At 39.6% G+C, this 27,990-nt stretch overlaps 1 protein-coding gene and 1 long non-coding RNA gene across 5 annotated transcripts; one reads left to right on the forward strand and one right to left on the reverse strand.

Moving 5' to 3' along the window:
• Window positions 1-344: 344 nt before the first annotated feature.
• LOC117925163 lies at window positions 345-27,954 on the forward strand. Of its 4 annotated transcripts, XM_034844070.1 has the most exons (8): window positions 345-480; window positions 9,787-9,932; window positions 10,053-11,131; window positions 12,326-12,386; window positions 12,484-12,602; window positions 25,788-25,878; window positions 26,429-26,476; window positions 27,522-27,954. In XM_034844070.1, exons 3-8 carry the CDS (start codon window positions 10,053-10,055, stop codon window positions 27,624-27,626), a joined length of 1,503 nt encoding a protein of 500 aa, XP_034699961.1. In that variant the 5' UTR covers window positions 345-480; window positions 9,787-9,932; the 3' UTR covers window positions 27,627-27,954. The 4 variants fall into 4 exon arrangements, with proteins under 4 accessions (XP_034699961.1, XP_034699958.1, XP_034699959.1 ...); XM_034844067.1 differs by having other exon boundaries at window positions 9,787-11,131; XM_034844068.1 differs by having other exon boundaries at window positions 9,787-11,131; window positions 12,490-12,602.
• Window positions 16,420-23,152, reverse strand: LOC117925164. Its single transcript, XR_004652957.1, has 2 exons — window positions 22,662-23,152; window positions 16,420-16,535 (listed from the first exon to the last, which is right to left on the reverse strand). It is a non-coding gene; the product is annotated as an uncharacterized LOC117925164 (long non-coding RNA).
• Window positions 27,955-27,990: the final 36 nt, after the last annotated feature.

Genomic DNA, 27,990 nt, shown 5'->3' on the forward strand with positions numbered 1-27,990 from the left:
ATTGATTTTATAAAACGTTCAAAAATCATTATTTTTTAAGTATTAAAAATAATAAAAGTACTTTTTAGAATCATTGCTAAACATACTTTATTTAATAGTAAATGAGGGTAATTTATCAATATGTTTTATACAATAGTTTTTAATATTTTAGTTAAATTTTTTTTATTTTTTTTATGAATTTAGATATTTTGAGGTTTATATAATTTCTATTAATTTACCTAAAAAAAATAATTTCTATTAATTTGACTTATTTATTATATCTATTTCCATTACCGGAAAAGGAGACACAACAGAATAAGAGAAAAAATATTGCAATAGAGAGGGAGAGGTAAGGGGGAGAAAGAGAGAGAGAGAGAGAGAGAGAGAGAGAGAGAGAGAGAGAGAGAGAGGGTGGTTGTTAGGGAGATTACAATGCAAAGCGTTCTCACTTTTATTTAGGGTTTTGGAAGGATTCAAATCTTTATGGCACTCCGCAATCAGGTAAAGCCTCAATTTTTACCGGTTTTTTCATAACAATTTTAACGTTTAATCTTGTTTCTATTGTTATTGTTGTTCATCAATTAAATACAAAACAACATCAATGATCATTGCTTGATAATTGTTTGTGTTCTAGGATTCTGGTGATGGCTATGAGAATGGGTTATTTAATTTTGATTTCTTGTGATTCTGCCAATCATGAAAATATGGGTGTGTTGGATTGTGCTGTGTGCCAAAACCCTAAAATTGAATTGTCCAGAATTTATGCAAGGAGTTGGTGCTTTTGTTCATGTGGAACATTGAAAACCTGAGAAACATGGATTTGGGTTCATATATATCGTTAATTTCTTTGTGCAGAGATTTGATTTTGGATTTTCTCTCAAAATATAATTGCTCGTTTTTTTCTGTAGAGGTTTGATTTAAATTTCCACCCAAAATATTTTTTTACGCTCTCTAGATCAGCATTTGAAATATGTTTTGAGAGCATCAACAAGCTGGAGTCATAGCCATGACAAATCCTGAAAAACAAGGACAAGAACAGGATGAGGAGCAGTTAATAGAGAATATATGTGTGTGCATATGAACTTCTATATATAATTATATCGTATGTTGTAAACATGTAATATGTATTTATGTCTTCATTTTTGTGGTTGATATATCTCTTGGGGAATGGAGTTGGTTCTCTCATTCTTGCTCTGGATTTGTGATCTTTTTTTATCTTTTCTTTCTTAACATTTTGGGGTTTTCCATGTATGCTTCTGCTATGCTAGGGTTGACCCCTTGTTGGCATTCTTTTTAGATGTTCTGCTCATCAAAAATAAGAAAAGGAAATAAAAATGTAGACAGATGATTAATTCTCAAAGCCTTGAAGAAAAATGGAGAGAGCAACTAGGATTCTGTGCCCTAGCTTCAACATTCTTCAACTTCTCCCCAGTCTTACCACCACTATCCAGTCCCAACTTTACCTTCTTAGGGTTTGCCTGCCTGTCTGCCTTCTCAACTTAAATATAAACCGCGTAGGCTCATCATCATCTGAATCAAATCCAATCTCTATCTTCTTCAATATCTGCTTAGAACCAGACTTCTTCTCCTTTTCATCAATCTTCTCAACCCTACACAATAAAAGTATGTTTAGCCCCATCCCAGCTTCAACGCCTGACCCACCATGCAACCCCTTAAACCGATTTGCAATCCGAACCATAACCTTCCATTCTCTATTATAAAAAAATCAACACTCATAATTGGTTTTCAGCCATTGAAAGCCACAAACAACAAAATTGAAGCTAACCCAATATTCATACGGCCCATCAAACCCCAAGTATTCATAAAATACGTCAAAAACCAGCCCAATAAGATTCCTAATCAAACAGTAAGCTCTTCTGCATGTATTGCCAAGGGCTTCTAAAATCAATTGAATTAAAGAACTAGGGTTTCCAAAAGAGTTACCAAATCTGAAAGAGAAAAAAAGAATTAAAAAAAAGAAGAAGCTGAGAATGAGAAAGGTTATGCGAATGGTACCTATGTGTTGAAGCAATGACAAGTAGGTGCTAATGGATTTTATCAAGGTCAATGATGTGCGCATTGGCTATTTTTCTGCAATTCAGAGGGTCCTCCCTAAATCTTGTGTAAATACAAAACATAGGTACCACTTGAAGGCCATTGGTCTCGAGCTCAACACAATCTAACAAAAAAAAGAAAAAAGCAAGTTCAATCAATAGAAGAAGATACCATAGTTTGGTGACCCTCTCCTAAAGATGGAGGTGCAAAATCTGACGGGGTGGATTTCCGAGACAAATGAAGCCCTTTTAGATGAAGCGATTGGCTTCCAAGGTAATTCCTCTATAATTTCGTCTTCTCTGGTGGGGCCTTTTGGCGATGAGGTGGTTGGATTGGAAAGGGCAGAATATCCCTTGGAGTCTCCTCCTTCGAGATTGTGGCCGTTGCAATTGATGCTTCAAGATGGAAGGCTTCTATATCTCATGGGGAACGAAAAGAAGGGTTCTTCAAGTAAGCAAGTGGTGGGTAGGGATGAAGAGATGGAGTTTGCAAAGGCTTTGGAGGTAGATGGTTGGTCGGAAGGGGAGGAGTTTTGCTTTGCGATTATACCTAACAAGTTTGTAGAGTTCAATAGTTTTTTGGGACTATCAATGGTGGGTTTTGAAAAAGAATCTCTACCCTTTTGAAGAAAATGGAGTCAAGGATGTGGGGTTAAGGCCTCAAGGGGAAGAAGGAAATCTTCATCTTCTCGTCTAGAAAGGGAAATCCGAAAGCTTGATTGTTCTATGAATTACAATGGCATTCCCCTCGCAGTCAGGGGGAAGAGGGGGAGCAATAAGGGTTTTGTTTTACTATTACAGTTTATCAAGAGTGTTGGGATGTGATAAAAGAGGATCTTATGAGGGTGTTTCTTGAGTTCCACACCAATGGGGTAATTAATCAAAGTACAAATGTGACCTTCATTGCCATGGTGCCTAAGAAAAGCCAAACTTTTAAAATCTCATATTATAGACCCATTAGCTTGGTTACAAGTTTATATAAGATAATTGCTAAGGTCTTATCAAGGCGTTTACGCAAAGTTCTTCATGAAACAATCTCTGGCTCTCAAGGAGCCTTTGTTGAAGGGAGACACATTTTGGATGTTGTGTTGATAGCCAATGAAGTGGTGGATGAGAAAAGAAGGTCAGGGGAGGAAGGGGTAGTCTTCAAAATCAATTTTGAGAGGGCCTTAGATCATGTGGATTGGGGCTTTTTATATCATGTGCTACAAAGGAAGGGGTTCAGCCAGAAATGGAGATCTTGGATAAGGGGTTGTTTGTCTTCATCAAGTTCTGCAATCCTAGTTAATGGGAATGTAAAGGGTTGGGTTAAGGCCTCTAGAGGTTTGAGATAAGGAGACCCCCTTTCTCCTTTCCTTTTTACTTTAGTGGCAGATGTTCTAAGTAGGTTGATGATCAGAGCAGAGGAAACTGGGTTAATTGAGGGTTTCTTTGTGGGGAGGGATAGGACTAGAGTGTCTTTGTTACAGTTTGCAGATGACACCATCTTTTTCTCTAAAGCCTCTCTGGAACATCTTCAAAACCTCAAGATTATCCTTTTGGTTTTTGGGCAAGTATCTAGTTTAAAAATCAACTTAGAAAAAAACATCATTTCAAGTATTAACACTAGGCAGGAGCTGTTGTCTAGTTTGGCCTCAGTTTTTTATTGCAGAGTGTTAGAGTGGCTTTTGTCTTATCTAGGCCTTCCATTGGGAGGGAACCCAAAGACAATAGGTTTTTGGGATCCGGTGGTTGAGAGAATTTCGAGGAGGTTGGATGGTTGGAAAAAGACCTTTTTGTCTCTGGGAGGGGGGATTACTTTAATTCAGTCTTGTCTGTCTCACATCCCTAACTACTTCCTCTCCCTCTTTAAAATCCTAGCATCAATAGCTTCAAAGATTGAGAAGATGCAAAGGGATTTTCTTTGGTTTGGGGCGGGGAAAGGAAGAAAGATCACCTTATCAGATGGGATGTTGTTAGTAGACCAAAGGAGTTGGGAGGTTTGGGTTTTAGGAAGACTTCTCTGAGAAATATTGCTCTCTTAGGGAAATGGCTTTGGAGGTTCCCTAGAGAAAGGAGTGGTCTTTGGCATAAGGTTATTGCGAGTATATATGGGACACATCCTAATGGATGGGACGCCAACATGGTGGTTAGATGGTCACACAGATGTCTTTGGAAGGCTACTGCTCAAGTTTTCCAGGTTTTTTCCCCTTTTGTCCGCCTAGTGGTGGGCAATGGGGAGAGAATTCGTTTTTGGGAAGATCTTTGGTGGGGTAACCAAACTTTGTGCTCTTAATTTGCTGATCTTTATAGAGTTATTTCTGTGAAAAACCTCACTGTCTCAAATGTCCTTGGCAATTCCTTTCCACTATCTTGGAATTTTAATTTTCGCCGCAATCTTACTGATTCAGAAATTGATCTCCTTCAGAGATTAATGTCCTCCCTTAGTTCAATGCTTTTCTCTCCTTCTTTGGCAGATTCAAGAGCGTGGTCTTTGTCATCGTCAGGCTTGTTTTCAGTGAAATCTTTTTTCTTGGCCTTGTCAAAAGTCTCAAATCCTATCTTGTTCCTTCTGGCCAAGTTTTTGTGGAGTTCAAAAGCCCCTTCAAAGGTTAAGGCCCTTGCTTGGTTAGTAGCACATGGGAAGGTAAACACTAATGATAAGTTGCAATTGAGAAGACCCTACAAATCCCTCTGTCCTCAATGGTGCATTCTTTGCAAAGGAAATGAAGAGTCGATCGACCACCTTTTTCTTCATTGTCCTGTTACCATTGGACTCTGGCACAAGTTGTTCAATCTAGCAGGGTTGGTTTGGGTCCCTCCAAGGAGTTTTGAGGACATGTTGGTTATTGCTTTTAAAGGCTTGGGGAACTCATTAAGAGGCAAGACACTTTGACAAATTGCTTGCCTTACTTTGGTATGGATGGTGTGGTAAGAGAAAAACAATAGGATCTTTGAGGATAATGGGAGAACGGAAGAGATGTTATGGGATTTGATTCTGTTCTATTCCTCTCTATGGGCTTCTTGTACTGCAGCTTTTAGAGGAGTTCCTCTAAGTGTTTTACAACTCAACTGGATTGCGGTTTGCGTTTCAAAAGTTTGAGAATGTTGGGGTTTCTCTTTGTTTTTAGATTTCTATTGTTGGGAGTTTTCTCTTTTGTTCAGTTTGTGTAGGAAGGACCTCTCATCCTTCCCTTGGTTTCTTCTCTTTCTTTTATATATTTTCTTTCTCCTGTATCTTTTCTTCTATTAATATATTTTTCTTCGTTTCTGATAAAAAAAAAATAAGGGTTTTGTTTTCTCTCTGAGGGTGTGGTCTTGTTTTTATTACTAGGTTGTGTATTCAGAAGGGCCTTTGGGCGGCTTATTGTCATGCCTAGGGTGAGGCTAGCTTTTTAGGGGTTTGGGTTTGTTTGTTGTGTGGGTAGTTTGTATTTTCTTTTCCGCTTCCATTTCTCGCTAGCTTCTAGGCCTTTTTTGTATACTATGTGTGTACTTGGCTGCACCTTTTGCTAGCGCTCTATAATCTAATTTCCTATTTACCTATCAATATATATATGTATATGCATATGGGGTCATAAGCACAAGTCACATCTAAAACCCGACATCATCATATATTAATCAATCATATGAATAGAATTTGTTGTAATAATAATGAATGTAAGACTACTAACAATAATAAATTTGGATCATGATATTTTCTTTTTTCTCTTTTTTGAAAAATAATAAAGAAAAAATTATACTTCAAATTATAGGGAAAGAAATTATGAAAAATAAATTAATATAAATTAACTTACCTTAAAAAAATTAACTAGTATTGAATCGATCCACAAGAAGAACCTTTTAACGCTCTTTGGAACTCAAAATCTAGTTTTAGTCCTTGTTTGTTGTTGGTTTCTTCTATATGTGAAGAGGAGCAAGAGTAGGCCAAACAAGCAACAGAATAAGCACCTGGCCTTTAATAAGGGCGTTAGTGCATCTGTTTTCTTTTGTATCACTAGGTGCTCACATTTTTTGTCTGGCTGAGGATTGTTTTTTGAGAATATTAAAAAATGGAAAGTGTTCAATTAGAACATGAAAATGTGACTGAATTGGTCCTAGTTACACTTCGGGACGGAGTGGAAGAGGGAAGGAGATTCTTGAACGAGGAAAAGGATCCAATGACTTCAAAAGAATTGAACGGGGAGAGGCTTTTGAGAGAGATATGGGTGAAGCAGATCCTTTAATGTACTATGCTAGTGGTTTCTGTTATTCCTGTTATTTCTGTTATTCCATAAAGAGCCTCTATCTCTGTGCATTTTATTCCTGTTATTTCTTCTGTTTGTTGGTAGTGGTTTTTTTTTTTAATTTCTTTGTAGGCCTGTGATCTATGCTTGGCGTACTTAAGATCTATAACCAACATCCTTCTTACTATTTGTGGGATAGCTAGCCGCCTTCCTTAGTGAAAGTGTCTCTGACTCAACCAATACAACAAGCAGGTCTTCTTCAGCCCGCTTGGAAAGCTATATTATATCTTCAACCAAAGTACCCAACACTTGATTGAAAGTAGGAATGCTAGAAATGGTGAAGTCTTATTGTGCTGGTTCTAGACCTGCATTCCCCCCAAGTGAATGGGTTAGCCTCCCCTACCATTACATTATATTGACAATTTCGAAAAAACTATTGATAATATCATCTTAGTTTGATGGCAATTAGGGAAGTATGCCCCCATCGTCTAGTGGTTCAGGACATCTCTCTTGCTACACCACACAATTAACCTGCTCTCTCTCTTCTTCTGCAAATTCAGCTCCTTGGTAAAAATGAACATTTGGCTCTATCTCCTCTTCGCCATCAACCACATCATCTTCCGGTTCTACCAGATTTACTGGTTTTCCAGCTGGACACTGGTTTGATTTATGCCCAAGTTTTCCACACCTATAACAGTTCAAAGTTGCATTGTTGACATAAGGATTTTTAGACACCTACTTGTTAGGTGTTGTTGTTGTTTGCTTTATGGAATTACCACCAGTATTAGAAGCATCCTTTGTCTGTATACTTGGGCATGACTGAATAGGGTTAGCTTTCTGTGGTGCTTTTCCTTTCATAGTTGCAGTATATGAAGAATCAGGAACAACTCAATGACTGTAATTTGATTTTCGCGACATGCTCTAACATCATTGTTCTCAAAGTCATATTATGGGCTTCATCAACCATATCAATTCTCTGCAACCCAATCCTTTCTCTAAGAGATGACTTCAAGCCATTAAGATACCTTGAAACCCATTGGTTTTCTGTTTCAACTAAATTATTACGGGTGGAGAGCCTTATAAATTCAGAAGTATAATAAAAAACTAACTTATGCCTTGCATGCAATTTTGATACATTTGGAACAACTATTGCTCATAATCTGGGGACAAAAATCTTCCCATAAGCAAGTGTTTCATTTTTCTCCAAGTCCTCATAGGTGCCTTTCCTAGCCTCTGCCCATTCAACTGCAGTTGATCCCACCACACTGTTGCTCCTCCCGTCAACCAAAAAGCAATAAGTTTCTCCATTTTCCTTTTTGGAACCTCCATCATGTCAAAGAACTGTTCTACTTTAAAAGCCCAATCCAAAAAATCCTCCATGTGCAGATGCCCATTGAAAGTAGGAATATCTGCCTTCAGTCTATACTCTTCAAATCCTCTATTTCTCCTTGTTTGTTGAAACTCCCCATACCCACCATCATCAGAATCAGAATCTTCATTGTTTACAGGTTGTCTACATGGGTGTGCAGGAATGAATCATCCAAGGCAGCCCTTCATGCATAATTCCTATGTTGAACGGGCTCTTGATTGGCATCCAAATTCTTTTGGACTAGCATGTTACAAATCTCATTCACCTGTTGTCCTAACCTATCAATTGTTGTCCAAATAGCTTCCACTCCACGATCCTCATTATTAGGGACCATATTTTCGATTGTATTGTTAGCCATCAAACCAGGTCAAACTTCGCTCTAATACCAACTGATGCAACAGAAAGCAAGAAAGGAAAGAGGATAGAACACGTCTAACCCAAGAAAGTCTAGAATCCACCTAAGAACTCTTAAGAAGAGATCTCAATTGACTGAAAATTCAGAACAAAAGATAAAAGATTTTTTTCCATCACTTTTCCCACCTATTTATCCCAATAACCCTTCAATGTCTTCACAACTTCCAACACTTAGGAAATGAAAACCCATAAGTATCTACCACAAGTACCCAAGTACTACAAGTCTCAAGTTTCCTAGTAATTTAAATATTATTCTAAAACTAGTTGACCTGACTATTTTCTTGGGACTAGTTGTCCTGTGTCATCAATACAAAGAGTTCCCCTACTGATCTAGGTTTTTTTAGGCTTTCAAATCTCCATGGGGCTCCACAGATCTGGTCAAAAGCTTCAATTTTTTGCCCTTTTTGTTCATTAATTGTGTAGAAAACACCAGTGGAAATCAATTCATGGTCCTTGTCATTTCATTCTTTTAGTGTTCTAGGGTTTTGGTGGTGTCTATAATGATGGGATTTGATTTTGTTTTCCTATGGTTCTGCCAACCATGAAATCATGGTCATTGCCGTGCATTGTGTCAACACCCTAAAATTTAATTGCCCAAAAGCAATGAACTTAATTTCTGCCTTGTTGTTTAAGATTTCTGCTCAAAATCTTGTTCTCTGCTTTCCGATGTTGTAGACAAGTGTTAAAAATTATGCCTTTCTTTAAAGGTTATCTTCCACCATTAAGGATATTTTGGATATTGTTGGGTGGTTAATTGGTCAAATATCAGGTACATCAATTATATACCAACTTCTGGGTTTTGGCCTAATGATATAGCTTTCATATCCTTCAGGCCCTTTATATGCTATCAGAAGCCTAAAGGATAATGGTCCCTAAACTTAAAGTATTAACTCAAAATTACAGAATAAAGAGTTAAAATAGTAAAAAAAGATGAGTTTGAACTTGAGCTAATCCAGTCTTGTTGCCTTGTTTTGTAGCTTCCAGTTGGGGCATTTAAATGCCATGTTAAGCTACAACAATCAGTTTTGGTCATTGATTTTAAACTCAATTCAAAACTTTTAAGTGCTTGTTTCTTTAAAAGAAATTTTTTATCCTTTGTGAGTATGGGAATTTTGATCCAAGATTTACAATCAAATTTTCTTCATAATTGATCCTGCTGGACAAGTTGTCATGATGAAGTTCAACAAAGCTCTGCCACTTGGTGGGCACTAGAGCTTAGAAGGAGCAAAACTGAAGGATTGTTGAGGATGTGGAGTGATCTGATTTAGAATTGAATCTCTATATGCATGGTCTTGGGCCCCTTTCAGGGATGCTAATTCTTCCTATTTTGATTTCATTGATAGCTTGGGTAGGTTTTCACTGCTTTTGAACCTGTTTTTTTTTTTTTTCATTTTTGTTTTTAGTTTTGTTTTGATTTTTTTAGTTTTTTGCCTTCTAGTTTTTTTTGTTTGTTTGTTTTTTTTTTTTTTTTTCACTTTTGTTTCTGCTCTCCAGTGTGCTATCTTTACTTTCTGTGTGCAAAACTTGTTGAATGTTAGTTTGGTGTATGTATATGGTGAATGATTCCTAATCAGTTGGATGAGATGGAAATCTAATCAAAGCATTTGTGGATGCTTATAGATGCTTGTTGCATGTGTTTTTGCCTTGCATGGAGCTTATTTAGTGTGAAGTAATCTGTCTGATTTTTTTGGTTGCTTGGTTTGTTAGAGGAGAGAATATGTGGCAGTAATACTTTTAATTCTCTTTGTTCATCTTAAATGATCAGGAAGCTTCAGGTTATTGATAGACGTGGGATTTTTTAGACTGGTTTTTTTTTTTTCACTTTGAACTCCATATAACGTAAAAGGGAGTTTAATCAGTGGATCCATTTGGGAAAGCAACATATTCTAGATATTACTGAAGGCAATTCAGGTGAAAATGTTGATACAGAGTTCTCTTCCTAGTTCAATTGAAGCTCCTCTATCTTTTTTATCTGAGCATGGGAAACAGGATTTTTTATGTGATTGGATGCCTGCTGCTGAAACTTGGCAGATGTATTCAAAATGTGATAAACATCCTCAGGGTGGATGCAGAAAAGCTGTTCCAATTACAGAGGGAATACAGAATGATGATGATTCCTGCTCCTTAAATTTTCCAAAAAGTTGTTCCCAGTTATCAACTATCAGTGTCATGTCTGAAGGTTCTGTACCTAATATTGTATATAAGCGAAGGAAGCTCCGAAGGAAGCATGCCACCATTTTTTCAGTCCAGGCATCAGCAGACACAAAGGCAAGTGCTGGTTGCCTTTCTGCTGTCAGTTCTGAAGCCCCTTCAGTGGCAGCCAAGGATGAAAATGGAGTTCCTCAAGTTGGGCTTGAAACTGAAACTGTTACAGATCTTGTTATACTTCCAGTTGAATGTAATAGAGAGCCCAAGGCACAATCTATTGATAGATGTTCTGTTAGGGAAGAGCATGGTTCTGATGATGCACCTAAAAATAGCATGAGCAAAGTTAACGAGTTCTACAGTGCAAATGATAGTTGCTCATCATCGAAATCAAATATGGAACTTGGTTCAGCTTCCATGAAGAATGACGTGGATGACACTGCTGAGTGCTCCTCTTCTAGTGTATTGGGCATGGCAACCATGGGAGAAGATATATCAGAAAAGGACCTATGTATATCTGTCCTTAGAAGCGAGGGGCTTCTTAGAGGATGTTTGCCTAGCAGGAGTTGTCCTACTGATGGTGTTAGTTATGGTAGTAATATCAGGGGTTCCCGGACATGCAAAGTCTGTGGCAAATCAGAAATTTCACTGAAAATTCTAATTTGTGATCATTGTGAAGAGGCATTTCACATGTCTTGTTGTAACCCTTCTATAAAGAAGATACCAGTTGATGAGTGGTTTTGTCACTCTTGTTTGAAAAAGACTCGTAAAATGTTAAAGGAGACAACTATCAGAAGATCTCTGAATATTAATGGTGAAACGAGCAGAAGTAGAAATACAACATGCAAAGGTGAATTAGGTCCTATAGCATTCATGTTGAAGGATACTGGGCCATATACAACCGGAGTTCGAATTGGGAAAGGATTTCAAGCTGAAGTTGCTGACTGGTCAAGTCCAACTGCTAGGTATGTTTGATCAATACACACTTTATCCTTGTGGTTTTTGACACCTTTCTGTTGATTTATTTGGATTTTTTGTGACAAGGAGAAAATGTGCTCATCTCTAAGTACTGTTTCTGAAGTGAGACAAGGGATATAATAATTGATATCTGTTCAAGTTGTCATGAAATTTCTTATCTGTCAAGCATGAGTTGATGATAACATGTAACTACAAAATCTGAACTTTCGAGGCTGGCTACTCAAATTTCAAATCATGTCATAGTACTTGTCTATATGTATTTTAAAGGCAAACAAGGTGATATCAGAACCTTTAGTTCACATGAGTTATCATTCCAATTTTTTAAAAAGGCTGTCTATGGGTTTCCCCCACATGCAGTCACAAAAATGCATGCACAAATGCATATTTGTACTTGCATATGCACACAAGTATTAATCTAATCTTTTTTATGGAAATATCAATCTAAAATTTGATGCGATGTGTACTAAATGTTTGGATTTCTTATTTATAACTTATGAATCTCTGGTTACCAATTGGTTGTTTCAATTTTGTTTAGGTGTTAGGAATAGGTGGTAATAAGTGATGTTGCAAAGAACTAAATCTATTTATTACTCGTCAGGAGACATTCTCATTGAGAACATATCTCTACTGGGTTGCATGAGATCTTCACATGCATCTTAAATCAACTCAATGGATAGTGAGCCTTGTTCAACTATTTGTGTTAGCTGCAGCCAGTTTACGTTTAGTAGTTGCAAGTTGGCTCTAAGTGCATATTTTCTATTGAGTTGTAGGGTATCATATGTTTCAAATAAATTTCATCCACATTCATTTTTGGTAATCCTTTTTCTTGAATTTTTCAAAACAGAAATGTAAATGGGAAGGTATAGCATTATTAACCTGAGAGATGGTTTTACTTATTAAAAGTCCAATTTATGTTTCATCATTTGCAAGTTATAATTGATTTGGTAAAGAAAGTATGTCATTGACTGCCCAAATGGAGTTGTTTATTTGTGTTTTCTTTTACAAGATTAGCACTTTTGGGGGGTATACAAGAGTTAGATTTCATTTTGCTGTCCTTTTATTTTCTTGATGTTTCAATAAGATTGCCATACCCTATTATTCACCATTCCCTTTGTTGTCAATCATATTTATAATTCTGGTCATGTTACTTGTAACTTCTTATTAATTTTTATTTAATGCAGTGATGTTGATTTTCTTGGTGAACCATTGGAAATGGATCCTTCAGGGTGCGTTAATTTGCATGTAAGATCTCAATTTCTGCATAATGTTGTTATTATTCCAGTCTAGCATTGAAATTTCTGAGTTACTGCAGAAAGTAACCATTATCCATTTTTGTCAGGGACAGAATGCTAACCAGCCTTCAAGACTAAGCTCTATAGGTAATTGGCTTCAATGTCGAGAGGCCATAGATGGCTTAGGAGAAGGTGTCAATGGAATCTTCTGTGGGAAGTGGCGCAGGTAAGCTGAACGATGTTCATATTTCTGGTTTGTAAATACAACTAGCTGTGCTACTCTTTTTTTCAGTGATCATGTAGAAATCTATTGTGCTTTTAGGATCATGCTGTTTGATAAGCATCTATTTGGGGGTCATGTATTTATAGTTTTACATATTGAAAATTTGGAAAATATTTTTTATTACTAAAGATTTTACCAAAACAGTGTTGTTAAGAAAATAAATGCCAATTTTATTGATGCAGTCCTCTCTCTCTCTCTCTCTCTCTCTCTCTCTCTCTCTCTCTCTCTCCCTCTCCCTCTCCCTCTCTTTCCCCCCTAAGAAGCTAAAGAAATCAAATTAATGGAAAAAAAATGAAAGAATTTCGAGTAAGGATGAGAGGCCCTTAAAAGGAGACAAAATCACAGCAACCAAAACTGCCAAAAACCACAAAATCGTTGACAAACCCCTTCCTTCATATAGGCAATGATTTCTTCCTAGAATTTTCCAAGGTCGAAGTACCCCATTGCGCCATATGCTGGCTTCTTGATGACATTCAGACACAGCCTGTCTATCCTTGTTTTTCCCAATTGCTTGACAATGTGTAGAACCTCCCTCGTAATGTTTTGATAACATAGCCTACTCAAGATATAATAGCCAAGGAGGCCAAAACTCTCAGCCCATATTGTTGTGTTATGTGCGTGAGGAGTGGGGCCTCAATTGATAATCGTCCTTTACATTGCCTAGTGGCTTTGAGCCTTTGGCATGAGCTGTTCTGCCTAGCTGGTCTGTCAAGGAGTGTGAGAGATATGATGATTTTCTCTTTTAGGAAGTTTGGGGGGTTCTCATAAAGGTGCTTTGGTATGTGACTTGCCTTACTTTGTTATGGATACTTTTTGAGGGAGAGGATTGTGTGGATTTTTTTCAAGATACATGGAGAATCTTAGAGTCTATTTGGGATTTGATACATTTGGGCTAGCTTTTTTGCTTTCAGCTTTAGCTAGAAGTTGAAGTTGAAGTTGAAGTTGAAGCTGAAGCCAAAGCTAGTGCCATAATTTTCAAAGGGCGATATTGGTCTGGTCTGTGATATATGAACATTTAATTTCGGCAAAAATACATGTGTTGACACGAGAAGATGCGCGTGTGGATGTGAGATCCGTGTTTGATAAGCTTTTTCTTAGGGATCACCACCAAGAAAGTGGCATTTAAGCTTCTTTCAAATGATTCATGCTCACAAAACTCCTTGAAGAAACCCATCACCTCGAGCTTCACTAATTCCCAAGAATCCCAACAATGTTGTCAAAATGCTATTGTGAAATCATCCAACCTTGGCACTTTATTTCCTCCTATTGAATTTAAAGTTGACAAAACCTCCTCCTTTGAAAACAGAACCTCTAAAGCCTCAACAACATCTTTGCTAAAAGTCTCCAACAACTCCATGCATGACTATGTTTGTTTTTTTTTTATTAAAATACAAATAAATAAATAAAAATAGAAACAAAGGAACTGTTATGCACACCCTTTTCCTTGTCTCCATTAGCAAATCACTTGAGCCACAAAACAATGTAGAAGGAGGTAATTAAAAGTCTTGGCATCCTTAGGACATGGTTTGTGGAACCTCATAGTTGTATGAATTTACTTGTGCTTTGGAGATCCCTACTTTCTTTTTGTGTAGTTTTTAGAGGACTTCTCATCCTTCTATTGTACTTATTTTTACTTACCTTGGGAGCCTCTTACAAGTCGAAGACGGTTTGGGATGGGGTAGAATTGCGGTTTTGAAAGAACTTGTTGTTATGGAAGAGACAAAACCTCTCAAAAGGGAGAAGACTCATGTTGCTTTATAGTACACCATCCAGTTTACCAATCTACTTTATGTCCTTGTTCACCATCCTAAGAACTGTCAAGTTGATGTTAGAGAAGATTTAAAGGGCTGAAGAGGGGACCTTCCCCTTTCAGATTTGAGAGCATGTGGCTGGAGGAGGAGGGTTTCAAAGACAAGATGAAGACGTGGTGGGGGAGTTTAAATTTTAATGGGTCTTCCAGCTACACTTTAGATGCTAAATTGAGGGCCCTTACAAATATTCTGAAGATTTGGAATAAAGAGAGTTTGGGTTAGTTGAGGCTAAAAAGGGTGAAGCTCTTAAGCAGGTTGAGTATTGGGATGAAAAGGAGAAATATGCAGCTTTAAATATGGAAGAATGTGAAGCAAGAAATGGAGCAAGGGAGTCCTACAAGTCTTGGGTGATGAAGGAAGAGTTTTTTTGGAGGCAGAAGTCTAGGGAGTTGTGGTTGAAGGAGGGGGACAACAACACCAGATTCTTTCATAGGATGGCGAATGCTCATAGTAAAAGAAACTGACTGTCCAAGTTGAAAGTTAATGACTGTTGGCATTCAGAGGAAAATAACTTAAGAAACAGTGTGGTGGGGGCGTTTCAAGAGCTGTACCAAGAGGAAGAAGGGTGGCGCCCTAGTGTTGACGGGATCTCTTTTATGAGGTTAGATAACAATGAGGCTAAGGGGTTGGAGAACCCTTTCTTGGAGGAGGTGTTTGCAGCTCTTACAAACCTAGGCAAAGACAAAGCCCCGGGGCCGGATGGCTTTACAATGGCGTTTTGGCTTTTTGGGTGGGATGTGGTGAAGGCTGAAATTATGGGCTTTTTTAGAGAATTCCATGAAAGGGGCAGATTTGTAAAATCTCTAAATGCAACCTTCTTGGTTTTAATCCCTAAGAAGGGAGGTGCAAAAGATTTGAAAGATTTTAGACCAATTAGCCTTGTGGGAAGCCTTTACAAGTTGTTGGCCAAGGTGTTGACAAATAGAATCAAGAAAGTAATGGGTAAAGTGATTTTGGAACCCCAAAATGCCTTTGTGGAGGGTAGACAAATTCTTGATGCAGTTTTGATTGCTAATGAGATTGTGGATTCCAGATTGAAGATTGACAGGGACAAATTGTTTTGCTAGGCTCATCCACCTTCAAGAGGGCCCATCTAGTACTGGTTGCTGAAACCATTGATTAAGACATCCGACCTTTCAATTGAACACCCTAGGGAGAAAGCGCCATTACCATGATAGCTGATGGGAACCCGCAAATTCTTGGGGAATTATCTAATACTCAAATTATTCGCCCTAGTGATATTTCCCAGACAAGCACTGATCAAACTAAAGAATGGATTTGATCCAATAGAAAATTTTTAAAAAATAATTCTAGGATGGATGGGGTGGATACCTGGGAACCAATATGCGGCCGCCAGCGTTGGCCACAGATGGGATGAGGGTAAAGGACCACTTCACCTCAGTTTTCACCTATCATCTGTGTCACAATCTTGTATCCCCAGAAACGAAGAAGATCAAAAACCAAAACCCATATATAACCCTACATATAATGCCAATGATAAGGAGCATTTAAGGGTGGACACAGAAGTCTATTCAAATTTAAGGAGGAAGAAGGTGAATGCATATAAGCACATATCATGCCTCACAACAGAAAGCCCATTCGAAAGACCAGTGGGGCTACAGAACCATAGTTGTGCATGACCCTTGTGTGGTGCTGGGGAGAAAGGTTATCCACTTCCCCAAAATTTCTTCTCTGGAACCCAGACCCTGGACCCCCCCTACCATCAAAGCAAAGAAATGTTGCATGCCCAACACCACCAACACATTTAAATTACTTCTACCCACTCTCTTATCTTTGCTATGATAGGAACAAACTGCTCATTACTATTTAATGTGACACTGATATGCAATCAGCCATGCTTGTCACTGAAGGCCTTCACAACAGACTTTACAAAAATAAAATAAAATAGGACAAAAGATATAACAATTCTCATGTGACACAAGTAAATGCTTTTGAAGAAAAGATTCATAAAATCATTATAAAGGATAAGCGACTGATGTCATGGTTTAAACACATCCATACAAGGAAGGTAGGACAGGAAAAGAAAGGAAAGAAAAACAAGAACCTTCATTGGCTCAATAAGATTTTTGGATTTTTTCATGAGAGAGATGAGAGCAAGGGGTGAAGTTGGTGGATTAAGGGGAGGAAGAAGAAGTTTCGTGGTGGAGGCTAAATCTTTCGAAGTATTGATTAAGGAGTTGGGAGGCAAGCTAAGAGGTTGCATTTGGGAGAGAAGCAAAGGGGTCTCCTCATGGATTAGATTCGGGGAGGTTAGCTTAAGATGTTTACTAGATGGAGTGGAAGTTTGCTGTAGAGAGGTAAACAATAGTGTTTAGGCTACTGGCTGGGAGGAGGAGAATAGAAGGTATAGGTTGGAGCGCCGTTCGAACGGGGCAGGTAGGTTCATCTTCTGCTCAGTTCGCGACATTGATTCAAAAAAGCATAGCATTATTGTCCCAGAGGGAAAGGGTCAGTCTTCTGGTTGGAACTCTTTGGCTGAGAGGCTGAGAGCTTTTGGTGTGACCCCCTTAGGTGGCTTGCAGGGTCATAAAGGGCCAGAGGACTTGTTGAGGTTTAAAGAGGACTTGATGCTGTTAGGAAAAGCCCGGGAAGGGTAGGCCAGTCAGTTTGGATAGAGGTGGGGGAAGGAGAAGTGCGTGGAAGAATAAAACAAATGAGTCAGTGTCTGGTAGGCTGGTGGGGACCTAGATCAACTATTTGCCCTGAGATGGAGTACGTTAGAAGCTGGGCACCAAAGCATTGGGCTTTGAAGGGGAATCTGAGGGTGGCCATGCTAGGTAGAGGATTAATGCTTTTTGACTTCGAGTTTCCAGACGAGGCTGAGCGTGTTTTAGCCAGAGGTCTAAGAATCTTCAAGGAGAATGTTTTAGTATTGGAGAGATGGAACTCTGAGGTGGGGTGTCTTCGCAAGGAGCCCACGTCAAAAGATGTTTGGGTAAGGGTGTTTGGACTCCCTCTTCATTTAAGAAGCTCGGAGGTGCTTAAAAGAATTGGAGATGAATGTGGAGGATTCATAGCCGAGGATAAATCTTCTTTGCATGAGATGCAATGGGCTAGGCTACTGGTGAGGTGCGTGGACAGGGAGTTGCCCAGCACTATCCATATTGTTGTGGGGTCGGGTTGTTATTCCCTTCAACTTTGGTGGGAGTCTTCTCCCTGGTTCACGCAAGTGGTGCCGGCGGGAAGATTCAGCGGGGAAGGTAGCTCAAGGGAAGGAGAAGAGGCTGGTGGGACTGTTTGTGATCTCAGTCATGGAAGTCAAAGGGAGAAGGTGGAGCAGTTGAGGTTACAGAAGGGAAAGAGTGCCGTGTCAGCCTGTGGAGGTGATTATACCCTCTGTCCCGCTGTGCTCTATGAGGCAGGGGATGCAGTGGTGGGCAGAGTAGGGTCAGCTGATGGACAGGTTAGAGAGGGAGATGGCTTCTGTTTGAATAAGCTGGAAAGCCCAGCTTGTGGGCCTAGCTTCGGGCCAAAAGGGCCAGCTCATGGAGTGCTGTTGGGTCCTCCTCAATTAAGTGGGCTAAGGCAGGGGTCTTTTAAAGAAACCCAGGAGGAGTTGGGCTGTGACTTAAGGCCCAATGGCTCTTTCGGGGAGAAGGGAGAGGGTGTTGGGCCTGTAGGGCCTGTTGCAGCGGAAGGAGGTATTTTAAATGGGGAAGGTATCTTGAGTCCTCGAGCTAGGGCACAATCGCCAGGCGTGGAGAAAGGCTCTGGAGATGCCGTCTTTCTTCATGGGGAAGCATCTTCGGCCTCTCATCCTTCGACTCAGGTTTGTAGCTCGGAGAGTCAGACTTTTATAGTGGAGGACCCCATCGTCGACATTTTGAGAGCTGCGTCGCAGTCGGAAGCCCTTGCAGTGCCGAAAATGGATCAAGCGCTGCGTGATGAAGCTTCCAGGTATGACAGATTACCTTCGTCTTCTGTGGGGGGTCAGGAAATTTCTCCTTCTTCTCTTTTCTCTGGGTTCGATCGGGCGGGGACGAATGAGGGGGTTTCGTTGGGTTTGATCTTGGAGAGTGAGGGAGAGGAGCAGCTCCCTCTTAGCATTATTCTGGCAGATGGCTGCAATGGGGAGATGGGCCTTGAGGGGGAGAGACCCTCGGGTGACGAAGGAAGGGGGGATGAGTTCGAGGTATTATTACAAGAATTGGAAGGAAGAGGATGTCGATGGGATGATAGTTGCCTGGCGAGATTTAGCAAGTTCCTGGGCTTTTCGACGGAAGGATTTGAAGGAGAAATTCTGAACTTGCTTCTAAGGAATAAGAGAAGAAGGGAGCAGAACATTAAGAAAGATATTTCGGGGTCCACTAAGTTTGATCGTGAGTTGAAGAAATTAGAGTGGTCCATCAATTATAAAGGGGCGAGGAAGGAGAAATCTCTGGTTAGAGATGGTGGGGACAGAACCTCGAACCTTAGATGAAGATAAAGATCATATCTTGGAATGTAAGAGGGGCCAATGATAGGGATAAAAGGAAAGTTATTAAGGCTTTGATCAGGTCACAAAGAGCAGATTTGGTGTGTCTTCAGGAGACCAAAATTCAAGACATGTCCAGAGGAATTGTTCACAGTCTTGGAGTGGGAAGATTCTTGGGTTGGGGTGCTATGAGTGCAAGGGGGGCAGCCGGTGGGGTAGTAGTGTTTTGGGATAACAGGGTTCTGGAGTTAATGGGTATGGAAGTGGGTCTTTTCTCAGTTTCCTGTCGCTTTAAAAATTGTGAAGATGGCTTCTTGTGGACCTTCACGGGAGTATATGGACCCACTATGAAACGGCATAGAGAGTTGTTTTGGGAAGGGCTAGGAGCCATTCGAGGGCTGTGGTCTGACCCTTGGTGTATTGGCGGGGATTTTAACGTGGTTAGATTTCCTAGCGAGCGTAGTAGAGAAGGAAGATTGACTGGGTCTATGAGAAGATTTTCGGAGGTGATTGAGGAGTTGGCTTTAAAAGATTTGCCTCTCCATGGGGGGCTATTCACGTGGAGTGGAGGGTTGAATGGTCTTTCAAGGTCCAGACTAGACCGTTTTCTGATTTCGGAGGATTGGGAGAATCATTTCAGTGGGGCGTCTTAGTGTTCTCTCCCAAGACCGGTTTCCGATCACTTCCCAATCCTGTTAGATGGGGGTGGGACGAGGAGAGGTCCAATTCCATTTCGGTTCGAGAATATGTGGTTGAAGGAGGGGTTTAAGGAGTTGATGAAGGACTGGTGGCAAGGATTTAATTATAGTGGGTCCTATAGCTTCATCTTGACAGAGAAATTGAAGGCCCTGAAAATTAAGCTGAAGGAATGGAATTCGGAAGTCTTTGGCAAAGTGGGGGTGAACAAAGGGCTGGCTCTAGATAAAGTATCCTACTGGGATAATTAGGAGCATCTCAGAGCTTTAAATGAGCAGAAGCTAGAGGCGAGAAAGGAGGCTAGGGAGGAATTTAAGAAATGGGTTCTAATGGAGGAGACTTCATGGAGACAAAAATCGAGAGAAATTTGGCTGAAGGAAGGCGATAAGAACACGGGATTCTTCCACAAGATGGCAAATTCGAACAGAAGGAGGAACTGTTTGAAGAAGATCAAAATAAATGGCACCTGGATTTCAGAAGAGCATGACATTCAAAGGGGAGTAGTGAGGGCCTTTAAGGAACTTTTATCAGATCCTGGAGGATGGCGTCCTTGCTGCAACAATTTTGAGTTTGACAGCATTGGGGATGAAGAGGCAGCCAGGCTGGAGGAGAGCTTTTCTGGGGATGAGGTGTTCTTGGCTCTTTCAGACCTGAATGGGGACAAGGCCCTTGGTCCGGACGGTTTTTCCCTAGCATTTTGGCAATTCTGTTGGGATTTTGTCAAAGATGAGGTCTTGGGTTTCTTCAAGGAGTTTTATGAGAGGGGAAAATTCGTAAGAAGCCTGAACACCACTTTCTTAGTTTTAATCCCAAAGAAGAGTGGGGCCGAAGACTTGAGTGATTTCAGACCCATCAGTTTGGTGGGGGGTCTCTACAAGCTGCTTGCTATGGTCTTAGCCAATAAATTGAAAAAGGTAGTGGGAAAAGTGGTGTCCTCTTCCCAAAATGCCTTTGTTGAAGGTAGGCAAATTCTTGATGCTGCATTAGTTGCTAATGAGGTCATAGATTCCGTGCTGAAAAGAAAGGAAAGTGGGATCTTGTGTAAATTGGACTTAGAGAAGGCCTATGATCGGATTAATTGGGATTTTCTGATATCGGTGATGCAAAGAATGGGTTTTGGGGAGAAATGGATTGGGTGGATTAGATGGTGCATATCCACTGCCTCGTTTTCGATTTTGGTCAATGGTTTTCCTTCCGGTTTTTTCCGGAGTTCCAGGGGGTTAAGGCAAGGAGATCCTCTCTCTCCTTACCTTTTTGTCTTAGGAATGGAGGTCTTAAGTAGTCTCATCAACAGAGCAGTGAGAGGGGGAAGGGAAGGTGGCAGGATCCAAGTTATGCACCTGCTGTTTGCCGATGATACTTTGGTCTTCTATGATGACTCTCAAGAGCAATTGGCTTTTCTAAGTTGGTTATTAATGTGTTTTGAAGTCACTTCTGGACTGCGCATTAATTTGAACAAAAGTGAGATTTTGCCGGTGGGTTGTGTGGAGAATGCTGAGTTACTTGCAGCTGAACTGGGCTGCAAGGTGGGATCTCTCCCTTCCACCTATTTGGGACTCCCTTTGGGAGCTTCACATAAGTCTGTGAAGGTTTGGGACGGAGTGGAAGAGCGGATGAGGAAGAAACTTGCCTTGTGGAAGAGGCAATTCATTTCTAAGGGAGGAAGACTCACTCTCATCCGGAGTACTTTGGCGGGCATGCCAACTTACCTTATGTCACTATTGCGCATGCCAAGAGTGGTTAAGCTAAGACTTGAGAAAATTCAAAGGGATTTTCTTTGGGGAGGGGGAGCGTTGGAGAAGAGGCCCCATCTTGTTAAGTGGGCTGTTGTTTGTACTCACAAAAAGATGGGTGGATTGGGGATTAGAAATCTCTCCATTCTTAATAGAGCCCTCTTGTGCAAATGGAGTTGGCGTTATGCGGTTGAAAGAGATTCATATTGGAAGCTTATTATTAGTACGAAGTATGGGGTGGAAAGAGGAGGGTGGAGCACTTGTGGGGCTAGGGAGGGCCATGGGGTTGGGCTTTGGAAGGAAATCAGCAAGGAAGGGTTGCTTTTGCACAATAATGTATCTTTCTCGGTGGGGGATGGTAAAAGGGTGAGGTTTTGGAAAGATATTTGGTGCGGGAATACCTCCCTTTGTGAGGCTTTCCCCTCTTTGTTTGATTTAGCGGGTTCTAAAGATGCGTGGGTTGCGGACTATTGGGATCCAATGGGGGAAGTGGGAGGGTGGTCTCCACTTTTCCTTAGACCATTCAACGATTGGGAGGTGGAGGAGGTGGAGAGACTCCTATCGTCCATTCAAGGGAAGAGGTTGGAGGCTGATGGGGAGGATAGGATGCAGTGGAGAGGGACGAAAAACGAAATTTTCACTGTAAAATCTCTTTACAAGTCCCTTGATCATAGCGGTGCAGTCTCGTTTCCGAGTAATATCATTTGGAGTCTGTATGTTCCTTCAAAAGTGAGTTTTTTTGCTTGGGAAGCTTCTTGGGAGAAGGTCCTTACTCAAGATCAGCTTAAGAGGAGGGGCTGGATCTTAGCCAATAGATGTTGCTTGTGTTGCGTTGAAGAGGAAACGATAAACCATATTCTTGTTCACTGTTCTAAGACGAAGATTTTGTGGGACCTTTTGCTTTCTCTTTTTGGGGTCAATTGGGTGTTGCTGTTTTCAGTGAGAGACATTCTATTAAGTTGGTATGTCTCTTTCAAGGACAAGAATCATAGAAAGGTTTGGCGGGCAGCTCCTCTCTGTTTATTTTGGACAATTTGGAAGGAAAGAAATAGGATAGTCTTCGATAACGAGGCTTTGTCGACTCAAAGATTGAAAAACTCATTTGTTTGTAATGTCTTATCCTGGGCTAATTCTTCTATAGGTGTAGGCCCTTTATCTTTGTTTTCCTTTGTGGATTGGTTGGGTTCTTGTTGAGGGCCGGTGAGTGCTTGTGTTTTTGTTGCTTGTATTAGGTATCTCTTGTATACTCCCTGTATGCTCTGGGTTGCCTTTCAAGCTCCCTTTTTCTAATATATCTTTGTGCTTTTGCCTATCAAAAAAAAAGAACCTTCATTGGCTCAATGATGCACAGCTAGATTAGTTGGTGTAGTCTGTGGGAGGTCATACTCAAGTCTCCTTCTGAGCTCGAATATTATCGGGCTCTATTTACAGATTCAGAGAGGCATGAATCCAACCCAAAATTTGTCAAACAAGAAGGTCCCTACCTTACCAATTTACCCTCTAAATTCTCAGTCCATAAATACCAACTACCTAGCTTATCTGTATGAACAATTTGCCAGAAATCCTATCCCTTCCTTAAACATCCATCTTCCAGATTATCTTATTGACATTGCTTTCATGCGACTTCTCCAGTGCTGCAACTTTGGCTCGATAAGCAGCAGCCGCTGCTGCGGCCACAGCAGTCTTTACTCTCTCACCCTGAGGGAATTCACAAGACTCACTGACAGAACCAAATCTTAGTTCAGCTGGTGGAATAAAACAATCTAGTGATAAGCCCGGAACATTGAATGCCACTTCCTCGATGCTCCATGCTTCTTCCATCTTAGTCTATGATTGCTTCCCAGGCAACAAAAAAAAAAACTAACTTTAGTTGGAACCATAGAATTCCAAATAGCATTCATAGGGAAAACTTCAGCTCTTTCTTGACCCAAAAAAGAGTAGAGCCATTTGACTGAAAATTTTCCCTTCTTTGCTTTCATCCATGCATTTTGTCTTCCTCATCCCTTCCAACATTCTTGAGGCCTCAAAAAGGAAGCCTCAACCATTTACATCTCCTAGTCATTCAAGTTCCTTAAGAAGTGAGGATTCCAATGTCCCTCCCTTGCTCTAATGATCCCATACATTTGCACCCTAGTATCCTTTGTTAAAGCGATGGAATACAAAGAAGGGAAAAACTCTCTTAGAGTAGAATTGTTACACCATTTGTCTTTCCAAAACTTCACTTTTCTTCCATTGCCCAATCAAAAAATGGTTTTGCTATTAAAATTCTCTCAACCTCTCCTAATGGCCTTCCACCCCTACACCAAAATTATCCCTACTTTCTTAAGAGCACCAACCCCCTTCCTCCTTAGTAATATCTTGCCTTCATAGGGACTCATTCTATAAGGTGTACCTCCAAATCCACTTGCCTAGAAATACCTTGTTGAGAATTTTTTTTTGATAGGAAACGACAAAGGTAGAAATACCTTGTTGAGAATTGGTAGCTTTCTAATACCAAGGCCTCCATTATATTTCTCTCTGCAAGTGATCTCCCATCTCACCAAGTCCGGTTTTTCTCTAAAGATCCCGCTTCCCACAAAAACTCCCTTTGTTCTCAATCCTAGAACTCACCTTCTTAGGAGTAACAAATAGAGACATATGATAAATGGGCTACTAGCTCGATAGAGTGCTCTTGATAAGAGTAAGCCTCCCTTTATTGGAAAGATATTGTCTTTCCTACATAACTAACCTCTTATGAACTCTCTCTTCCACAGAATGCTAACCAACCCTCAATTTGAAGTATGCACCTAGAGTAAGACCCAAATACACAGTTGTGAGTTCACCTTTCCTACACCCTAACTCAGCCACCAATTCCGCCACATTAGGAACATTACCTACCATAATTAACCGGCTTTTCTTCAAATTGGTCCTCAAACCTTAGATGACTTTAAACCACATAAAGATCCAACTTAGATAAAGAATCTGCTCTTGGCTAACTTCACAAAAAACAAGGGTGTCATCAACAAATAAAAGATGGGACACCTCCACACCATCACTACCCCTTCCAAAAGCCTTAATCCCTGAGATATATCGCTTGCCTTCTTCAACAAACAACTTAGTGCCTCCATAGCTAACACCAACAAATATGAGGAAAGGGAATCCCCTCCTTGTAATCCCCGAGAACTTTGAAAGAAGCCAGCAGGGGATCCAGTTACTAGCAGCAAAAATCTAGTGTTAGAGATGCACCATATAATCCAATTGATCCATTTTTACTAAACCCCGTTTTGTTAAGAACATCTAGCAAATAAGCACAAAAAACATGATCAGAAGTCTTTTCTATGTCAAGCTTGCATATCAAACCTTTCAAACCATTCTTCAACCTTGAGTCAATTGCTTCATTAGCTATTAGAACATTCAAGATTTGTCTTCTCTCTACAAAAGCATTATGAGAATTATAAACAACTGATCCTACTACCCTTTTTAATCTATTTGATGAAACCTTAGCAAGTAACTTATAGAAACCACTCACCAAACTTATAGGCCTGAAATCCTTGAACTCCTCTACCCCTCCCTTCTTAGGGATCAATACCAAGAAAGTGAAACTCATAGAAATCCCTGAAAAAGCCTGTCACCTTGAGCTTCACAAAAATCCCAATATTGTTGCCAAAACACCATTGTGAAACCATCCAGACTAGGAGCTTTATCCACATTTATGGAATTCAAAGTTGACACGACCTTATCCTCTATGAAGCAAACCTCTAGCTCCTCAACATCATCCCTTCCCATAGTCTCCAACAACATCCCGTTGATACTCAGTCTTCAATGACTTGCACCAGATAAAAGGCTACAAAAGGATTGAGTTACCCCCTCCTTCATCTCCTCCTTTTCACATAGGCAACCACCATTCACATTAATCCTAGATAAGAAATTTCTCCTTCTATGGGCATACACCATTTTATGAAAGAATTTAGTGCTTCTGTCTCCTTCCCTCAACCAATTTTCCCTAAATTTCTGCCTCTACGAGGCTTTCCAGTAAGGCCCACTAATGGCACTCCTCCCTGGCTACCCTACTAGCTTCAGTTTCTTTTGCATTAAGTGTATTTTCTCTTTCCTTTGCATCCCAAAAGTCAACTTTTCTTTAGCAATATGTTATGGTTGGGTTCATAGATTATGAATTTTGCATATTTTTCCATACTAGAAATATTCACGAAGATGACCCATGCAGCTGAATTGCTAATGTAAAAAGCCAATTCCTTTGAAGCAGCTGATGGTATGAAATCTGGTATTTGTATGTATGCATAAGCACATCCACACAATGAATGCATGACATTTGTTTTTTAAAAAAAATAAAAAAAAATAAAAAATTGAACTTTCTTTCACTTACTAATGCATTGTTTGGCACTTTAATCCCAAATTAATTATTAATTGTCCTCTAGATGCATGACATGCCATACATTTTTTTTTAATATCACAGGGCACCTCTTTTTGAAGTTCAAACTGATGACTGGAGTTGTTTCTGTTGTGTTCGTTGGGATCCAGCTCATTCTGATTGTGCTGTACCTCAGGTGAAGTAACTCTTATAGGATTTGGATCTATTTGTACTTTAACTTGTAATAGGGCTTACTCTAATGGCTCAAGCCTGATTTTTTAGCAGCATACATTTGATTCTTAGGCTCAATCTGATAAAAGGTTTTCCATGCTTGCATTTGATGATATGAGAGTATTTTTTTCATGAAAACAATTTGGCAAATTATTTTTCATGAAATGATTAATAAGAAATGCTGAAGAGAAACATTGAGAAAGAAAATATAGCAGGAATAGCAGTGTAGTATTGGATACCCATTTATGATTTAAGGGTTCAAAATCTCAAAGACTCCAACTATCAATAGAGAATGTAGCATCTTGAAAGGAGGCTTGCATTCTAAGACATGAAATTGAGCATATTGTCTAATCAGCCTTGATAGATTCTTATTCTCAAATAGTTTACTGTTTTGTTCTTCCATATCACTACTAACTTTTAAAATTCATTAAATTCCTATTGTTTGTCTTAACCATTCCTAAATCTGCCATATTCTTGTATTTCAATTGCATCCCCTTTTTATTTGTTTGTCCCAGGAGCTGGAAACAGATGAAGTTCTAAGGCAATTGAAGTATATGGAGATGGTACGTCTCAACACTTTTTGTGTTATTAATTGCCATACATTGCAGTGTGTAGGTTCTCTATCATGCTTGAAGTAATGAATGTAGGCAGGAACACTTCCATGTGTGGTACTTGAGTTGGTGCAAAACATTTGCATGCGCTTTCTTGTGATAGCATTGCTCCAATTCCTTCTGCACAGGTTTTGAATTCTGTTGCTAGGAACCTTCACCTGTCATTATAAAACTACTATTTCTTGTACAGAGTTTGAAAACCATTCCACAAGTAATGGCCAAATAAAACCTTTTTCATTCAATTTTGTTTTCGTTATTTTTTTTCCCTTTTTTTCTGTTTAATTGATAAATAAATAAATAAAACTCATACTTGTTACTAGCAGAAGCCTAATGTTTGGTTGTGTAATTTTGTCTTCTAGACTGTATACTTACAAATGATTTTTTTATGAATGTGCAATCTTGTACATTCTTCTCATTTTGCCACAACCGTCAACCTCTTCCCAGACTATCTATATAATCTAAGGACAAATTTAAACCTCCAATAGAACTGCTTGACCAAGAAGAAAGAGATTTTGATTGAACAATCTCTCTACACCAAGTCAGGGTATTCCAACCCCACAAAAATCCTGACACTCTTCATTTTCTATTTTTTTTTTTTAATCAGAAACGACAATTTCATTGAATTGAAATTTTAAAAAAAAAATGAAGGCCAATGATCTTTCCAAACATGCAAGATCTGATAAAAAAAAATGGAAAAAGTGATGCTATGCAGCTTGGAGATGTGACAAAGTACTAGCCCAAAAAGCATTGTACTGCTTAGCATGGTTAGGAATTCCCTACAAAGATTCTAACTAGCTTGCTTTTGCCTGGCTAACTGATCTGCAACCTAATCTGCTAAACACTGAGCTTAGGAGAAAGAGTATCCCAATTCACTAGCGATATTTACAATCTAGTGAGGCCAATATCAAACTTCTATGGACCCATTTCCTTCTTAGATTGTGTGTTCTGTTTGTTTTATGGTAATCTTTGGGCTCTAATCATTTGCTATGTTTTGCAGCTGAGGCCTCGATTGGTTGCTAAACAGAGAAAAAAATTAGGCCGCACTAAGAGTGGAGGTTCACAAAACCATAAAGAAGATGAAAGAAACACACAAACTCGATAGTATGGTGAGGGGGCAGACAATTTTGTTAACTGCCCACACAATTTTCTCTCATGTATGCATTAAGTCATACAAGTCAAAGGGTTGAATTTATTGAGTTGGACATCCTCCATTACAGTTGAGTGGTATTTACAGATGGGTGGATCATCAAATCCTTTTTATTTGTTGAAATCATTCAGCCCTAGTATCTAAGCTTGTTTGGGCTCTGTATATCCGGTTTTATATTGGGTAATTTTGAGTTTGATTTCCTGCAACTTCTTTTATCCTTGCTGTTGATTAATAAGTAATTAGCATTTGCTTTGAAATTTATTATCATTGTTTTTACGAGACAGAACATTGATGTTTTATCTCTTAATGTGACATTTTT

This window comes from Vitis riparia, chromosome 11 (genome assembly GCF_004353265.1).
Source record: "Vitis riparia cultivar Riparia Gloire de Montpellier isolate 1030 chromosome 11, EGFV_Vit.rip_1.0, whole genome shotgun sequence".
In the NCBI taxonomy this organism is placed as follows: domain Eukaryota; kingdom Viridiplantae; phylum Streptophyta; class Magnoliopsida; order Vitales; family Vitaceae; genus Vitis; species Vitis riparia.